Source organism: Drosophila elegans, unplaced genomic scaffold, assembly GCF_018152505.1.
Source record: "Drosophila elegans isolate 14027-0461.03 unplaced genomic scaffold, ASM1815250v1 contig_476, whole genome shotgun sequence".
Classification (NCBI taxonomy): Eukaryota; Metazoa; Arthropoda; class Insecta; order Diptera; family Drosophilidae; genus Drosophila; species Drosophila elegans.
This window is the reverse complement of record NW_024545863.1, coordinates 17,761,020-17,778,421: the sequence shown is the minus strand read 5'-3', so window position 1 is coordinate 17,778,421 and position 17,402 is coordinate 17,761,020. Positions and strand designations below refer to the sequence as shown.

At 40.6% G+C, this 17,402-nt stretch overlaps 2 protein-coding genes across 3 annotated transcripts; one reads left to right on the top strand and one right to left on the bottom strand.

Annotated features, from left to right (window-relative positions):
* Nucleotides 1–5,224: 5,224 nt before the first annotated feature.
* On the top strand, nucleotides 5,225–7,883 carry LOC108135054 (band 7 protein AGAP004871). Of its 2 annotated transcripts, none has more exons than XM_017255598.2 (8): nucleotides 5,225–5,455; nucleotides 5,517–5,667; nucleotides 5,719–6,081; nucleotides 6,413–6,578; nucleotides 6,633–6,996; nucleotides 7,058–7,099; nucleotides 7,403–7,465; nucleotides 7,548–7,883. In XM_017255598.2, exons 1-8 carry the CDS (start codon nucleotides 5,290–5,292, stop codon nucleotides 7,613–7,615), a joined length of 1,383 nt encoding a protein of 460 aa, XP_017111087.1. In that variant the 5' UTR covers nucleotides 5,225–5,289; the 3' UTR covers nucleotides 7,616–7,883. The 2 variants fall into 2 exon arrangements, with proteins under 2 accessions (XP_017111087.1, XP_041565240.1); XM_041709306.1 differs by having other exon boundaries at nucleotides 7,403–7,469.
* A 6,998-nt stretch (nucleotides 7,884–14,881) lies between these two features.
* LOC108135058 (ubiquitin-conjugating enzyme E2 H) lies at nucleotides 14,882–15,898 on the bottom strand. The gene is made up of 2 exons (XM_017255601.1): nucleotides 15,807–15,898; nucleotides 14,882–15,733 (listed from the first exon to the last, which is right to left on the bottom strand). The coding sequence occupies exon 2, from the start codon at nucleotides 15,655–15,657 to the stop codon at nucleotides 14,998–15,000; it is 660 nt and encodes a 219-aa protein (XP_017111090.1). The 5' UTR covers nucleotides 15,658–15,733; nucleotides 15,807–15,898; the 3' UTR covers nucleotides 14,882–14,997.
* Nucleotides 15,899–17,402: the final 1,504 nt, after the last annotated feature.

The following is a 17,402-nucleotide window of genomic DNA, read 5'->3' as shown; positions in this document are numbered from 1 at the left end:
TAGTGCTGCGAAAAAAACAAAAAACATATATAAAGTCATTGTTAGTTACATTAAGCTAAATTAAGGCTGACTTTTTGTACATGATGCTGCGTAAATGAATTCTAAGTAAAAATAGAAAAGTAAAGCCAAGTTCTTTACCAATTTCACAGAATGGTGCGAAATAAACGAGCTTCATGTGAACCTAGGAAAACTATTCAAACTAAATATAACCAATATAAATGAGAAAATTTAATTAATGAGCGCCATACAAATAAGTGGATAGCGTGCCGTGGCGCTGGTTGGCGTGGCATGTCCTGCAAGATCCCAGCAAAATTCATTGAAATTACCGAGCGTGAAATGAGCAGCTGTCACAGCGGCACAAAGGAGACCATGAACGAGTCGACTTGAGTCAGTCGTGTCCGACATGCAAAGCCAACGGCAGAGGTGGAGAACCATTCCGATATTCACAGCCACCGAATCCGATTTGGCTGAGGAACAAGTTTTTCATACATTTTCTCTGAAATAAGCTTATTCGTAAGGATATTTTATTCCCAAATTTATTTATAAATATTTATAATTTCCCTAAGACCGATGCACTGACTTCGAGGAACAGAAAACAGTTTGAAAAGAAAATAAATTCTCTTTAAAATCTCCTTGGTATTGCATCAAAAAACTATTTCATATATTAATCTAAAGTTCTTATAAAGCGAAAGATTTTTATAGATTTAAGATATAAATTGCTATTTTCAAAAGGAAACCCAGAATGACCTCTTAAATCGAAGAGGAGACAAAAGCTTCCTGAGATCTAGACAGAAGGCGAATGGCAATTTGAAATTTCATTAAATTTGTCTCAATGCCGACACTTTTTGCCCACTTTCGGTTTCTTTTTCGGATCCATTGTTCGGCGATGGCAATGAATGGTGCGAGTGCTAAAATTCGCCATGGAAATCAGCACAGATGACTTGGCAACTGTGGTGTTTGGAAGATGTGGTTGGTGTATGCAGCAAAAGGAATTTCTGGTCGTGTGGGTAACGCTATACGATACTCAATGGCCGCAATGGCACTTGAGGCCACCGAAAGTTTCGAATAAATTCAATCATGAAAAACTGTTTCGGTTCGCTGTTTAGGCCATAAATTAATGTAGCATAGGACCGGAGCTGTTAATTCCCACAATCAGCAGCAGCATTGTTGGCTCCGGCATAAATCTGCACCGGCGATAAGTCCATGTCAGGACATACATACGCATGCCTCCAGCCGGAAATGTCCGCATAGCGATTCCAAGGAGCCAAAAGCAACAAGCGACTAAAAGATAAAATCCCTTTTTTTTCCGTTTCTCGTGCGGATTTGTGTGCTCACTAAAGTGCAGGAAAGTACAAATGCCGCGACATCAGCGGTGCGGGGTGCTCCCAGAAATACGTAAATTTGCCAAGTGGGTAAAAATGTGTTGGCATTAACAATGCCAAAGCCGAGCTTAGATAAAAGGGGGAATGTGAAGAGGATAAGAACGATAGAAGGAAGCATTGCCGCCGGCAGAGGATAAAGATGGTCAGGTGACCAGTAAGTCGGTGTGGCCGGGTCAAATAATTCCAACAAGCTCATCTGTATGTGTGTGTAAATGCATTCACTCAACACACGGCTGCTTTCAATCGGTAAAGGATGTGAGTTTTGTGCAAAGCTTAGATTAAACTCTGCAAGCACATTTGTCGATAAAGTCAACAAGTTTTATATTAAATTTGTTAAAGTACTTTTTAATTACATTTTTGTTTAATAGTGAAAGTAGGAAAAAGGGTGAATCATTTCATTTATCTATAAAGTGGTTTTAATTCATTCAAACGTATGCAAAACTCAATTGCTCCAAATGGAAAATATTTCGATAAGCAATACACTTATATTTATAAAACAATATTATTTATTGCCTTTGTTTGAAATATGAAAATTAAGAATGCTTACGCTTTATTTAGTTCGTTATAACTGAACAGTCATAAAAATGTGGCTCCCTTTTAGTTTGAATTTCGGGATTTTCTGCTACTTCGATCGCCTATCCATCCTACTCGGTTAGTAAAGCTTCCCAAGCTGCCTAAGTCCTAAATTCTTAGACAGCTTACGCCGAACATTGAGTCACACATGTTCCGTAAAATGTTTTGCCTTGTCAGCAAAATCCCGACCTTGACTTAATTTATTCTCGGCAAAAGGTTGCTGATATGCATAAACATGTGTTGGGTGCTCAACTGAGGCGTATAAATGTCTTGCTAATGACACTCATCCACAAGCAGGCTCACAAAACACCCGCACAAGAAAGACCAATTGTTATTTAAATTGCGTGTTGACTTTGCCTAAAGTCAAACATTCGCCAACGAATTCCGGAGCAGGCCAAATGAATTGGCCAAACGAAGCCGCTGCATACGGAATTTATGCGATACGGATACGAATCTGGTATATTCACAAAAAAGGGTCGACTGACAGACTCACAGACCATCGACAGGGAAAACTCATCCAGAAAACCACTAACGAGCACATTTAGCCTGCATTTTTTGCCGCCTACATTTTTTGTTCGCCATACTCGTCCTGTGATCCTGTTACGCCCATTCCCATTCATGTCTTCCACTTCATTCATTCTTGGGCTTCTGGGCGCTTCATTTGGCTCTTTTTCGTTTCTGTTTTTCGATGTTTCTGCGGTCTCACACTGCAAATGCATTTTCAGCTGCATATGTCTGGCTGGAAAAGTTGGAAAAAGAGGCGGATGCACGCTGAATATGAGGTCAAAGACCCTCTAATACTCTGGCTCTAAAGGTTGAATTAATATGCCGATAAAAACCTGGGCTTTAATACAGAAATCGTAGACTGATTTGGTCTTGAAATGTTATGAATTTAATTAAATGTTCTTAAGACATGTATTTTGTTTGCTACTTAAATTAACAATATAATAGATATTTTTCTGAATATCCTTACGAAAGAATTTTACATTTTACATGTTAAACTAACGGTCAGTTAAGTTGAAGTTATTTAATATGTATTTTAATTATTTTTTAAACAACAACCGTTTAATAAAATTGGTTTATTTTTCTTATTTAATCTTTTCTTGATTTTAACATTTTAAGCAAACCTTATGTGTATTAAAATATAATTAACTTCAGAGTTGATCATTTTAGTTTACCTCACTTTAGGAATACTGATAGCAAAGCGTATTGGAGCATTGGTGTTACTAGTAAACCACACCATATTCTGCCCATCTACTTATTTTGGCCTAGTTTCCCTATTGCCATCAACCGTTGCAGTTGACTCCAACTTCATTTGGAGCTCGTTTTCATTAGTACGTACGTGGCCAAAGTGAGGGCACTGGTGGAGTGGCTTTCCTGCCTGCCGGCTGGCCACCAAAAACCGGGCTGAACCAGTCAATTGGCTGGCTTTAAGCGCTTGCAGCTAACTCAAAAAAAAAAAAAAAGGAACGTCAAGCATCCAACTAATGGTGCTATAATTATTTCGGTATTCGTCCAAAAAAATGCGCAATATAATCGGAAATTGTTTTTTTTCTTAATTAGATTTTTCAGAACGATATCGTTAAATCGCTTTTCATGTTAATTTGGAAATTCCCCCAAAAAACGACCGCCCACCGCCAGGCACCCACCAACCACAACCACACCCCGCTGAAGGCCGCAGCGAACTGTCGATGGAAATAAAATAAACCAATTTCCTATCGTCGCATTGCCGAAGGCTTCCGGCCCGGCGGATCCGGAGTTGACCGCAGACGCGGATGTGTGTGTCGAAATTTGGCATGAAAATGAAAACGAACGAAAACTTTGCCACCACGCCGCCCGGCCCCCTTGGCCCCTTTGCCCCTTGGCCCTTGGGCGACAACCGAAAGTTGTGTAAATGTGGGGATTTTAGCCGGGGTGGCATAAATATCGGTACGGCCAAAATGTCACGCTTCCGCACCCCAAAAACCATGCTGGCAAATTGAAATAGAAACAATTTCGAGCGGTTTTTGAGCGCAGCACCCGAGCACCCGAGTATTTGCCACTGCACGTTTTAACCCAATTTCGGTGTTCGCCCAGCCACGTGCCTTTTAATTGAGCTCCCACCGTCAGTCACATCTAATTATAATTGCCCACGATGGGTGCCGGAATGACAAGCAACGCCATCCGGGAATCTTTTAGCGGCAATCGGCGGAGTCTTGGCTCAGGTAATATTTCAATGCTATCGTGCCAGTCATCGTCACGTTCAAGCCGCCAGGTATTATCATCGGAAAGCTACTCGCCAGTCAGCCAGTCAGCCAGCCAGCCTTCCTCTCCTTCCGGCCACTTTTCCAACTTCCCACACTTTTCCGCGACTCCGCTCAAAGGGCGCTGACTGCCAAGAAGCCCGCCAACCGGCTTTTGTAACTAAAATTAGGAGCTCTTCGTGTTGGGTTCATTTTTCCATGTCAGATTTTGACACTTCTGCCGAGGTGCGCCTGGCCTACGGTACAGTGCGTTTCGAACTTTTAGGCATATTATATATAAACTATTTCTATTAATTATGTTTCCATTTTAACCAAGATAATATATGGTTTTAAATGAAGTCTTTAAAAATTGTACATTTTCTTTTAAAAACTTTGTGTTTTTAGTTTTAAATAATTATATAATTTGTGACTTGTGTGAAATAAAGTGTAGCTATGTAGGATTAAATTTAAAAGAACTTAAGGCGAGTCAGTAAATCGGAAGATATTGAATTTTGTTTAAAAGGTGCTTAGTCCAGTTCTCCATTTGTTGCCCAAACCTTCTAAAAAGTGTAAATGAAATTAAAATTCAAACATAAAAAGGGACTTGGTTTATAGAAGAATAACTTAAAAGTACAAATTTCATTTGTTATTTAAGCAGCATCCATCATTTTCTTTGGAATTGAAACTGTTAGTGAATTTTTGGACTGGTTGAATTTACATATATATCCATCACCTTCCGATGCCTCATCTCATATTCTGGCCCTTTCCCCTGCTGTCACCGACGTGTTCTCTTGAAAAAAGTGGCTTGCTCATAAGCAGAGTAATGTGCACTTTTGGGGTTTTGTGGGCTGACAGTGAGTGGGTTGCAGTTGAGCTTTTCTAGTTGGAAAAGCGAAATTTATGAGCTCTTGCGGAATATGTGCAATTCAACGTCCCCATCCATAGTAACCAAAATTCCACTCGCGAAAAATAAATGATAAAGTATGTTACAGTCTACCAGTTTGTCTTCAGGGGTCATATGTTATTTGTACTTTTGTTAACTTTGAATAAAACATCATACACACGAGTCGTAAACATTATTTTTACTAATAAATAATTTTAAATTTTGCGTTATGAGCGATCACAACGAGGGAAATCGGGCTAAGGGACCTGGACGAGATGTATCTTCCCAGAAAGAGCCTACAAAGGAACCTCCCAGTGACCCCAAAAATTTTAAACGACCTTCAGCTGAAGATGGAGCAGGTCGCCAGCCGCCACCAAGTCGTTACATTCAAACCAGTAGGCAAACCCGAATGATCTGTCTAGAGTCCAATCTGATCAGCAATCAATTTTTATTCAGCTGAGGACGATAAGGATACCACGTTTGAGAAGTGCGCCGTTGCCATCTGCTGGATCCTTGTGGCGATAACATTTCCCTTCTCCTTGTGTTGTTGTCTTCTTGTGGTTCCCGAGTTTGCTCGTGTAATTGTCCTTCGTCTGGGTCGACTAAGGTGAGACCCATATATTTGCTGATGACTATATTTAAGTCCCACCCTCCGCAGGAGGGGTCTTCGAGGACCTGGTTTGGTCTTTTATTTGCCGTGCATCGATGACATCACCAGGGTGGATCTTCGCACCGACGTCACCAACGTACGTCCCCAGGATGTGCTCACAAAGGACTCGGTGACCATTACCGTGAACGCAGTCGTGTATTTTTGCATCTTCAGCCCCATCGACTCGATCATCCAGGTGGACGATGCGCGGCAGGCCACAAACCTGATTGCCCAGGTCACCCTGCGCAATATCGTGGGCTCCAAGTCGCTCCATGTCCTGCTCACCTCCAGGCAGCAATTGTCCCGCGAAATCCAGCAGGCGGTGGCCGGAATAACAGCTCGGTGGGGAGTGCGGGTGGAACGGGTAGACGTGTAAGTAATACAATTCGTCAATTTTTATTTGAAATATAGACACATACATCTTTAAATATTAAAAATTTTTTTAAAACAAAAACAGTCAAAAAAAATGATAAAACCCTACTGCCCTTAACCATTTATATTTTATAATAACTACCAATTTGGCATACTTTTTAAAAGAATTAAATTTTTTTAACACAACTTCCACAAATATCACTGTTGATTAAAAGGCATGCAAATAAGAACCTCAGTGTAGGGACTTGTTTCGACACATTACTTAACAAATCCAACCACTTTTCATTTTAATCTATTTGATTTGAGCCGACCTATTAATTTATAACATTAGAATGGACATCATATTGCCGTCCAGCCTGGAGCGATCCTTGGCCAGCGAGGCTGAGGCTGTGAGGGAAGCACGGGCCAAGATTATTTTGGCCGAAGGCGAGCTCAAGGCCTCAAAGGCACTAAAAGAGGCCTCCGATGTGATGTCAGAAAATAGAATCACACTACAGGTAAAAGATATGGATGTATATTCTGTATAGTTAAACCATTTCCTGATGACTTAGCTGAGACACTTGCAAGTCCTTTCATCGATCGCCTCGGAGCGACGAGTCAGGATCATTTACCCCATTCCGCTGGAGATAATGGAGCCCTTTATGACTGGCAAGGATACCCAACAGGACGATGGTGGAGGTAGTGGCCCTGGTGGTAGCAAGGACGCTCGAAAGGAAGGTGGTGGTCCTGCTGGTGGGGGAATCCTGTCAAATTTCTTTTTCGATAGTAAGGATGAAGATCACAAGCCGAATGGCACAGATGAACCCGGATCGTCAAAACCTCTAAGGACTGATCCAACTGATGATTTATTAGTAAATCAAAACACAGATGGAAATCTGAAAGAAAAGACAGAAGAAAACAACCAGAGGCCTACGTGTATGTGTGTTTCAACTAATATATACGTTATACAAACTAATTTCACTTTTAAAACTTCTAGATGTCGCCTTTGACATGGAAACAAGTAACAGGAATTTTACAAGTATGGCCAACACACTAAAGTGTGTTTACAAAAAAACACATAACTATTACACTTGGTAGAAAAAAAAAATAGAAAATAGCGTCTCTTGAAATAACAGCTTTAAGGTTTATTTTAAGATTTAACAGGTATGATTTTATTGATTTAATTGTTCAACTCGCATATTAATAGGCACAGCATTTCTTTTTAGTCTCTAATGTTACACTGTTTGTTTTTAAACAGCTATACTATGCAGTCTCATTTAAGTTTAATTTTAATGCTTTTAAGCCCACATATTCTGAGAGGATTGCTTTATTCTTTTTTTAGAATTTTCCTCGAACGATGACAGTGCCAAGACGAACCAGAAACGAAAGACACCGCAGCAACCAGGCGGGTGATATAGAAATTCGGAGTGATTTGTAGACCCCACTCCTCTAACCGTTGTCGTCGTTTTTTTTTCCCCGAATTTCAGGTCTAACACGAGGCCTGGCGTTTATGGACCTGCTTTCTTATCGGGACTTCCTGCGAACTCGTTGGTAATCAGCCGGCGGACTGGCAAACTCCTGGCAGCAGGACAATGGAAAGGCCAAGCGTGAAATGAGCAACAGTCACGTCACCCAACAGGGCCACAAACTTGATTGAAGGGCATTATCCTGGCTCCTCATCCATTGGAGCGACATTGACACTGCCATTGAATGGCCTCCAAGCGGTTTTTGTGACACCATAAAAAATAGCTGAATTCTTGGTATTTTTCACTCGCCGTGACAATTTATCTCCTTTAATAAATTGGAAGGTTTTCGAGTCGATACTTCAATAGCGGGATAAAATATGACTAAGCTTCTAACAAAAAGGTTGGCACACAACAAGGACTTAGTTTTTTTCTAAAATTATCCCTGCTGAAATCCCCATAGTAATAATTCGATTACCTAATAAGTCTTTGGAATTTCTTGCTTTCATAAATCAGCAATTGTCTGGGGAATCCAATTAACTAGCAATTATCGCAGACAGCAAAAATGTACTCAAAAGTCACTCAACAATTTCGCCTCAGCATTATAAATTTGCCCAACTTTGCGCATTTATTATTTAATTTGGACACGGCAAAAAGTTGCCACAAAGTGGAATGGGCGTGGCAGAATGTTAATGCACATTCCATGCTTGTGGGCACGAGTTTGCATGTGTTTGTGTGTGTGTGTGTGTACACCGTAACTTGGCAAAGAAAGTTGTTGAGCTAATGTGCAAGAAATTGCCAAGAAATCAAAGGAAATATGTGCCCGAAAACGACGGCAGCCACCAACCAAAGTGTCAGAAGCATTAACTTTACAGACTATAACATAATTTTGAGATATAGTTTTGGGTATCGACAACTGAAGTTTATGACATGTTTTTAATCATTTTCAGGACAAGAATGACAGCCGTATAGCTAATGAGAAAACATATATTTTTAATTAATATTCAATATAAATATTTATGTCTTCAATTTATGACATATGAGTAATATATGTGATAGATAGCATGTGAAGCCATTTGTCCAAAACTTTAAATTAGAGTGTTAATGGACAATCATAAATCAGTATTAGTAAATTTATGTGTAATTATTTATAAGTTTTTATTGGGATTGGTTTTAATGAAACGCCTGAAGCCAAAAATCCCCTTGCAGAGGCTTAAGTGTTAAAAAATGTGTTGCTTTTAGTCGATTATGTGAAATAAATGAATAAATCTTTATACATTTCGACTCTTGAAAAAAACAGTCGCGAGAATGCAAAATATGAAGTTCTAACGAGCCCCTAAAACTATGCTATAAATTTTCAACTCGAGGTCCTTGTCTGCAGAGTTTTTGACTGGCTTTTACCTTTTAATGGCACATCGTTTGGGCGTAATTCGTGGGGAGTGAGTTTTTGGTGCTTCTTGCCGCTGTTTGTATTTGCATGTGCGTTTGTTTTTGCGATTGTGTGGTGGGTGAGCGTGCGTAAGTTTGGCTGCGTGCTCATTGCCCTGTGCGTGTTTGAGCACACAAACTGGCAAAGTAGAGAATCCTGCCTTTCCGCGCTCGTCCTGCCCCGTGCACGTGTTTATCCAGTTGGCACACCTTTGTGTGTGCGTGTGTGTGTGTGTGCCGGAACGCTTTGAGTCTTGCGACGGCTGCTGTTGCTCTTTCTCACCCACTGCATCTGCTCGTTGCAGGCAGCAATGCAAATTCAAATTTGATTTATGCAAATGGCACATGCAGCACGAGCAGCAAGTGGCGCTCGGATCCCGGGAGCGGACCCGGAGCCAGAGCTCCTGTTTGCACTTGCCACTTTCGCCAAGTGGCCAAGTGGCCAAGTGGCCAACAGCCAAATAAGCAATCTCCCATATGAAATGTGTGGAGTGTGCGGCTGCGCCCGAATTACAAAGCTCACATTCTCCCACCCTTGAAGCGGCGATTCTTTAATTCGCATTTAAACAAATGCCAACCCTGCCATTGGTTTTGATTTGTTTTTCTTTTCATTCCTTGGGCTTGCACTTGACACTTGCACATTTCAGTTGGCCATCTCTGTGTTTTGCCTAACCCCTTTATGCACATTGAAAAAATAGCTGACATGGCAAACCTTTTTTTCTAAAAAAGGAAAACATATGTATACTGAATATGATATATACCATAAACGCAAGGTAACGTAAATGTTGTACATATTTATGAAAAATAAGAAAAATAGGAAAGGGGAAATTGTGCTGTAATTTCTCATGGGAAACAATGATCAAATCAAACCCACCAAAAGCTTTACACACATTTATGTGTGCCTCAAAAGATTTTTGTTTAGCAATTTAACAATTATTCAATTCTTTTAAGTTTGAAGGAAACCAAGTTTAGTCAGAATTTAACATTTAAAATTTGATTTAAATCGGCCATAAATTAAAGGGATTATAAAAGCAATTATGTTATTTTATAAAATACCATTATTTTCACAATGTGTGGAATTTTAATTCCTTCTCCTATTATTTTAGAAATTTAGTTTTGATGCTCTTGTGTTATTAATAATTAAAATGGCTAACCGAAAATCAAAATTTCTATTTATAAAGCACAAAAGTTAATTGTTTCATGCGGTATTCTTTGCGGGAAGACAATGTTTGAAGACCAAAAACAACATTATATTTAAAACATTTTTTTTTTGCCACCGGAAAGTATTAAAGAGAAAGCGAGAGTTAACTTTTGTGAGTGTACCAACACTGGTCCTGCAATCATCCGGACTGACTCCGGTTGACATATGTGGCTCTGTGACCGTATATGTTCTGCCATCTGTTAGCCCGGAGACGAGCCCATGGAGAGGGGATGAAAGGGACCGGGTGCAGAGGTTCAACTGTCACTCAGATCTCCTCGCTTTGGTTAAAGCATTTCCCTTTTAGTTTTTGTGAGTGACCTCAGGGGCGGGATTTGGCTTTTCTGGGATTTTATTGACTCCATGGGGTGGGGAATTCGCTCTCTGTTCTGGCTACTTTTTCGCTTTCATGTTTGTCATTGTCAATCTCATTTATCGACATCCGTTTAATGTCCAGCAATTTGAATGGGGCAGACCTGAGTGGCATTCAGTGCCTTGCTTTATCATTCGCCTTCCAGTTCAAGGTTGAATGAGATTTTCAGGGCTGCTCGGGGTTGTCTAACATCCGTTTAGTCTTATCTTTAACTTAGATTGATGACTTTTTTGCAGTCAATTTAGCAGAGTCTTACGATTTTGTACAAATTGCTGGGATATCCAGTTTTTTTTTATCAATTATTCGATATTATACAAATATTTTTCTTCGCCGCGCACTGTCTTAAGGAAAATGAAAAATCCTCAAGTAGACTTACAGTAATAGTTTACTTTGTGCACATTTAAGCATCCTTATCCTTTTGTAGTGAAGCCCCAAATTGAGAGACTTCACAGAGTCAGCAGCTTAGGGAAAAACTTGAGGTTATCCACCGCAGATGCCTGTTGGTAAACAATCCACCTAGATTTAAGCGCCTCCACTCCTTTTAATTGGCAATTGAAATGAGGTTTCTTGAGCCTAGCTACCTAGGAGCCGAACAAAAGCATTCCCAGCTAAACAAGCTGTGAGCAGCCTGGTAATTGGGGCTGCATTGTTTGGCGTACTTGTATATCCAAAGACGGCTCCAATCCTGACATTGCACATTCCCAGCCAGCAGTTGGGGCTTATGGCGTTGGTGATAATTGTGTAGGCAAACAATGGTCGATCCGGGAGAGGCAACCTGGCAAGCCAAGCCACCGGATAAGTTTCAAGGGTTGGGTGTTTTGGGTGGAATGTCGAATCGCACTGGGTGGGGAGCGATTGGCTGGGTTTTGTGAAATTAACAAGACATTTATGCGGGGACACACACAAAGGTGTGTCTCTGGCAATCGTATTCGCATCAACACACTGCTGTCTTGGCATAAATTAGCTGAGCGGTGGTAGGAGAACCCCTCCGAGGAACTGGAACACATGTCCTTTGGTTGTCAAACAGGGAGAAAGAAATAACTTGCAAACAGTGAAGCCCCTTGGCCAGGAGAGGTAACCCAAATGCAAATTGTGTGTCGCAAAGTTGGCAGTCATAACTAACTCGGCGAAGACGGTGCCCGAAATTTGTTTGCCAACAACTCGGGAACTCTCGAGAAAGGAGATGCTCCTTAATGAGAGCGAGTCTGTGAGCGGGGGGGCAGACTCAGGGATTGTTATGTAATGTTGGCAGCCGTGTACAGCTGAAACTTTCCATCAAGCACCAGCAGAGTGACTCGCCAAATTTTCAACAGCTAAGAATTTTGCATGAATACCAGACCGGTATAAAGGGCTGGAGCTGGAGAGCTTCCCGGCTTGGTGGAAGCTTCAATTTCATTAACTAAGTGCTCCATACCAATTAAGTTTTGTGCATTTTGGAATAATATAAATTAATTAGAATATGTTAATGAGGCTAGCCTCTGCCTCCGCCTCCGCCGCCGCCTGACATTACCGTGCTCAGCAAACTAAAACTGAGCTCGGTTCGCTGCGAGTCAATTGACTTGAATAAATTAGCGCCAGCGGATGCATGCTCAATGCCGGGACAGTTGGCTTTAACCGTCCATTGACCCACCCATCTGGCCATTGAAAAGTCCTTTCGCTGCCTGGCGAAAATAATTCCTTTTTAAGTCGGACCTGGCTCACGTTGGCACAAAAATGTCTAGACAATTCTATGAGACACAGCCTTTAAATATTTCATAGAAATTGATTTGATTAAATGGTTGAGATAAAACTCATTAAGGCATTTACCTAGCAAGGTCTTCCCTAGGGAAATATAAAGGCATTATTATTTCTAAAATAAATAAAAAGAAGTTTGATTAATACTTTCACACTGAGATAAATGCAAGCTTATTATTTGTCATTGGCTTTTCAAATCTCGCGACAATACCTTTGGAATAAAAATTAGTAATCTTGAATGCCTGAAGCGAATTTGTTGGGTCCATTATGATAAACTGGCTTCAAGTATATAAATTCAGATTAAAAGCTGATACCGTAGTCACAAAAGGAGAAAACATTTCTGTTCAAAAACTATTAAATTCCTTCGAATTGATATCTCAAATGAATGTTCATAATAATAATAATGTATACAAAGTATATGTACAGCTTTTAATTCAATATTCACTTCTGTTATGCCAAGCATAACTCTGTCTGTTGTCATTAATTTTAATACTCTTGGGGAGAATTACACTCATTGTCTGCAATCTGTTGGGTTTTCAGTATCCCAAAGCACACCACGTGTTATGGACCATAAGGAGATGGAACAATTCGACTCCGACTCCGACTCCTTCATCTCCCCAAGTTGCTCCCATCAGTTTCAATCGAATGTCTCACTAAAGACATCATTTCGTTGTGGAAATGTGAAGATAAAGTCATTCAATGTCGAAAATGGCAACGACTATTGCATAAATTCGTTCTCAGAGGGACTGGGCCACGTCGTATTCTAATTTGATGGCAGCACACGCAGACGGGCAGGCATTCGACCTGCCCAGAACCCCTGAAACCTCGTCCTCAACCTCGCTCGGATTGTCTGCGCAACTGTCTGGAACACTGCACTCACATTGGCCATGGTCTCTGCAATTGGCAGGAAGGAAGGAAGGTGGCCAGCCATTCAGTCAGCCAGAGATTTAGACCAGGCCAAGCAGCAGGCGTCAATAAAGCCAAATTCACGTTTAGGTGCCCCCCCTTCACCAACCACCAACCAGCTTCATCGGATTGAACCAATTTTGGGGACATGCAGACGAATTCATTTTGTCAGTTTTCTGAATTATCGCCTTTCCATTTTTTTTTCACAAAATTTATATCTACAACACAAAGATAAAACGAATGCCATTTAAAATTCAACTTAAGCACAAGATGAAATCTTAAAGTCTTTAACAGTAAACTGTTTAACTGTTTAAAGCTCAATTTAAAAGATTAGAAAAAAAAAATAGTGAATTTTTGCTTGTCTCTTCAATTATCATATCTCGTTCGACTTATGTTAAATTTAGCGGCCTGATTTGTTTGCCAAAGCCAGTTTAAACCTCTTGGGACATTTAAAACCAATTAAAACCGAAAATTAAAATCTTAAAGCCTTGTAAAATCTAAATTACATTTTTATGCAAACAATAAGAGAATTAATGCTGAGCTTTTGATTTCGGCATTTCCAAAGCTATATCAAATTCGATTTATCAAACATTTAGCGCCTTTGTTATGTTTGCGAGTCCTTCAAATGTCGTAAACCAGATTAAAACACTTGGGCCATCAAAAACCATTGTTCTAACAATTATCAGAATTAAATCGTTCTTTGCAGATGACTGCACTTATTCAACAGAATAGTTTTCCACTTTTGAACTCGACCGCCTGATAGGACGGAAAATCATTCTCAGATTCAGACTAATCAGGTAAATTAATCAGAAGTCACCTGCTTGAGGCCCCCTGGAAGTGTCGAGTGGAGTTGACATCAGCTTCAATTATGGCCATTGAATCCGTAATTATCCTTAATGGATGAAAATTAATTTCTTATCGGAACATTACGGCAATATGGCTTCATCTTGCTTGACACAATTAAGGCCCGCAATTTAATGGCAAACATCTCGTCAGGAAATTGGACAAGCAATAAAATTGGTAATTGTAATGAGTTTAGAATGGTTGTGAAACCAGCCTTGATACTTAATTTAATATTTAGCTCCGAGCTAGAGCCTGATCTGTTTATCTTTGACTTTGGAATGCATAGGTCATAGAACCATGTTATCATCGAGTAAAAACACTTACCTTAAAATGCTCTGCTTAACAACAAAACAAACGTTTAGTCAAGTCACATTACTCGAACATAAACAGCTCAATGAGCTCATGTCAAATATTTCTGGTCAGGCAAATCTTACACGCAAAATCTTTTTTAATTTCATTACATTCTTAAAATTAATTAAGATATGTATTATTTTATTTTTTAACTGAGTGAGCCAATTTATGTTAGTCCAAAATATTCTTAATGGCGGTTACGTATTTCAATAACAGCGACAAATTTATATATAAATTATAAATAATAATAAGAAATTGCCTTATCTTTAAGAAGAAATTGGTCTCAAGAAAAATAATGAAATCATCCGAATCCGCTAAGATTTAAGTAAAAATATAATTAAGGATTTTAAGATTAATAATGTAAGTAGATGGTTGCAAGCAATTTTGGTATTTTATTTATTTATAACAAAAGCTCTTGCAAGGGTGTAAGACGGGTATTCAGTTTAGTTCGTATCATAATTTCAATTTCGATGGATATAACAATTTATTAGACATAACAAATAAATATCCAAACTCTTAGAGCTCTATCGTTAAAATACGTTATGCTATTTATTATAACTAATTACACTTCCAATTTCGATATATTTGCTCGCATACATAATGTTCTCCTACAAAAACATAACAAAATACCATCCAAATACTCAATCGCCGGCCTGATCTGCCCCAGCAGCAGGCGGTGCCGTTGAGGCTGCGTCGTCTGCGTCGTTTGCGTCGTCGTTGTCGTTGTCGTCGTCGTCGTCATCCTCGTCCGACAGCAGATCGGAAAGACTGAGGTCCGAGGAGCGTTTCTCGAGGCCCTCCTCCACGAGGTCACTGGGGGCGAGGAACACGGGCAGGGCGTACATCCTCAGGCAGAGGACGACGTGCTCCCAGAAGAGCTTCTCCGAGTGCTTCATGATGGCGGCGGCGTGGTGATTGAGGGGATCGTGCGGATTCGGGTGGCGCAGCAGCTGGGGCAGAAAGGTGTCGAAGATGTTCACCAAGTCGTAGCTGGCCGACCAGGCCTGCTTGAACACATTCATGCAGACCAGGCCCGTGGTGAAATCGATGTTCGGGTGCAGGATCTTGGTGAAGAAGCGGACGCGTGGCGCCATCAGCGGGTATTCCAGCGGCATGGCCACATTTACCGTCCACACGCCGCCCTCGTAGGCGGTGCCCAGTGGCCCCTCGAAGCGCACGTCCAGGTTGGCCATGTCGTCGTCCACGGTGGTGCGGTAACCCGAGGCCAGCAGCCGGTTCACGTCCCGGAGCAGGCGCCGTCCAGCCAACGGCGACGTTGTGTTCACCACTGCTTTGGCCATGGGTATCCTATGCCTGAACTACTGGGATTTTGAGTGCACTCGTCTGCTACTCAGAGGTACATTCAAAACTATGCGGCTGGCATTTGGCGGGGTGGGGATTTCAATTATTTACTAGTCGCCAAAATGCAAAAATTTCATTCCGTACTTACACATAAAATTAATCCAGAATTTCGTTGTTTTTTCATTGATTTTTCTATAAATACAAACCCATCGCCTACTCGAGCCTATAAGTCTATATTGGTTTTTTTTTTACTGACAAACAATGCCTGCTTTGGTAAAACTCTATTTATAGTCTCTAAGATTTATTTAGTTTTTTGCTTTTAAATGTAATTGAAAAATTGTAATTTTAAAGAAGACGTTTTAAATTTGATCTAAATTAAATGGTAAAATGTTTAAGCTTTGGCTTGCCAAAATTAACTTCCCTTCTCACTGATGTGTTACGTTTTAAATTGAAATTAATTGCAGCAATTTGCATTTTGTTGTCGTGCGGAACCTAAAGCGTGGAAAAATTCGGCATAAAATCGATCAAATGGATTAACATTGATTTATTCGAGTATACCTAGACACAGAGGAAATGAAAATCCTGCTCTATTTTGCCCATTTGGTCAGTTGCCAATTTCGAAAGGACTAACCTTGAAAGGAAAAAAAAATAAAGTTTGTATATCTTAGGTTAGCATTTTTCACCTTGTTGTTGAGTTTTCATTTTTTATTTTGGTTGAACGTGTCGCATTGCGTCTAAGCGGATTTTGGCTCTTGGCCGACCATTCATTAATTGGGCGTGGGTCAGATAGTTGGGCAGACATTTTTGGCCGTAGTGCCAACTGGTTGTAATTGCGCACCGGGGAAGGCGAAGAACCCAAGGCAAAGGATTCGCTGTCCTTGTGAAATCACCCACTCCTATAAGTGGTCACTCCAAGCTGAATGCATTTCTGATTGCTGCCCATAAATCAAAGTTCGTCTGCTGGCGTTTCCATAAAGGAAGCTGCGATAACTCCGATGGCGAGCGAGAGCGAGAGTGCATTAAAGTTAAATGGACTTGGTCTAAATGCTGCAAATTGCTGCCATAGCCAACAGTCATGGATACAACCACCCGTAGCTAAGGATTGCATCTATATCTGTATCTGTATCTGTATCTGTAGCTGCAGCTCTACAATGGTCTGAGCTGAAACAATGGTAAATAACGACTAGAAAATTGTAAAAAATGTTGACAATGTTTCTCATGGCTTGCAAATCCTTTGGCCCGAAGCTTTATTTTTAGTGCGACAGTAAATGCGTCACTCCCCTCGTTTTTTTTGCCCCATCCCTGTCCTTTTTAGTCTGGGTTTGGAATGCGCTTTGTTGCAGTTTTCACAGTTGAGTACGCTCATTGTTTTCGCTGTCAGCGAGCGGCGCGTCGACAATGAATAATTAGAATTTTGTTGAAGGTCCATTGCTCATTTCCCCATCGCTTCAGCCCCCCTTGTCGCCCAAAGAAGACCGATGGAATCCACCCCGCCACTGTTTGCTGGGGCCAATCCAAGCGACTTTTAATTTGCCGGCCATGGTCAGCGAATCAAACAAAAGCGATTTGGGGTTACAATGAAAAAGCGGTACTCGCAATTCGGCTGCAATATCTGAAATAAAGTTGGTCACCATAGGATGAAAATGCCAATAGATTTATCAGGTTGCTGATAAACTTAAACTGACTATGCAGGCTTTAATCCTGTATCACTAGATCGCTCATCATTTATAAGTTAAGTTAACAA

Excerpts from the sequence above, each read along its gene's own strand:
- LOC108135054 (XM_041709306.1), top strand. The coding sequence starts at position 5,290 with ATGAGCGATCACAACGAGGGAAATCGGGCTAAGGGACCTGGACGAGAT. Across the intron at positions 6,082-6,412 it reads CGGGTGGAACGGGTAGACGT|AATGGACATCATATTGCCGT; the intron begins GTAAGTAATACA and ends TTATAACATTAG. Across the intron at positions 6,579-6,632 it reads AAAATAGAATCACACTACAG|CTGAGACACTTGCAAGTCCT; the intron begins GTAAAAGATATG and ends CTGATGACTTAG.
- LOC108135058 (XM_017255601.1), bottom strand. The coding sequence starts at position 15,657 with ATGGCCAAAGCAGTGGTGAACACAACGTCGCCGTTGGCTGGACGGCGC.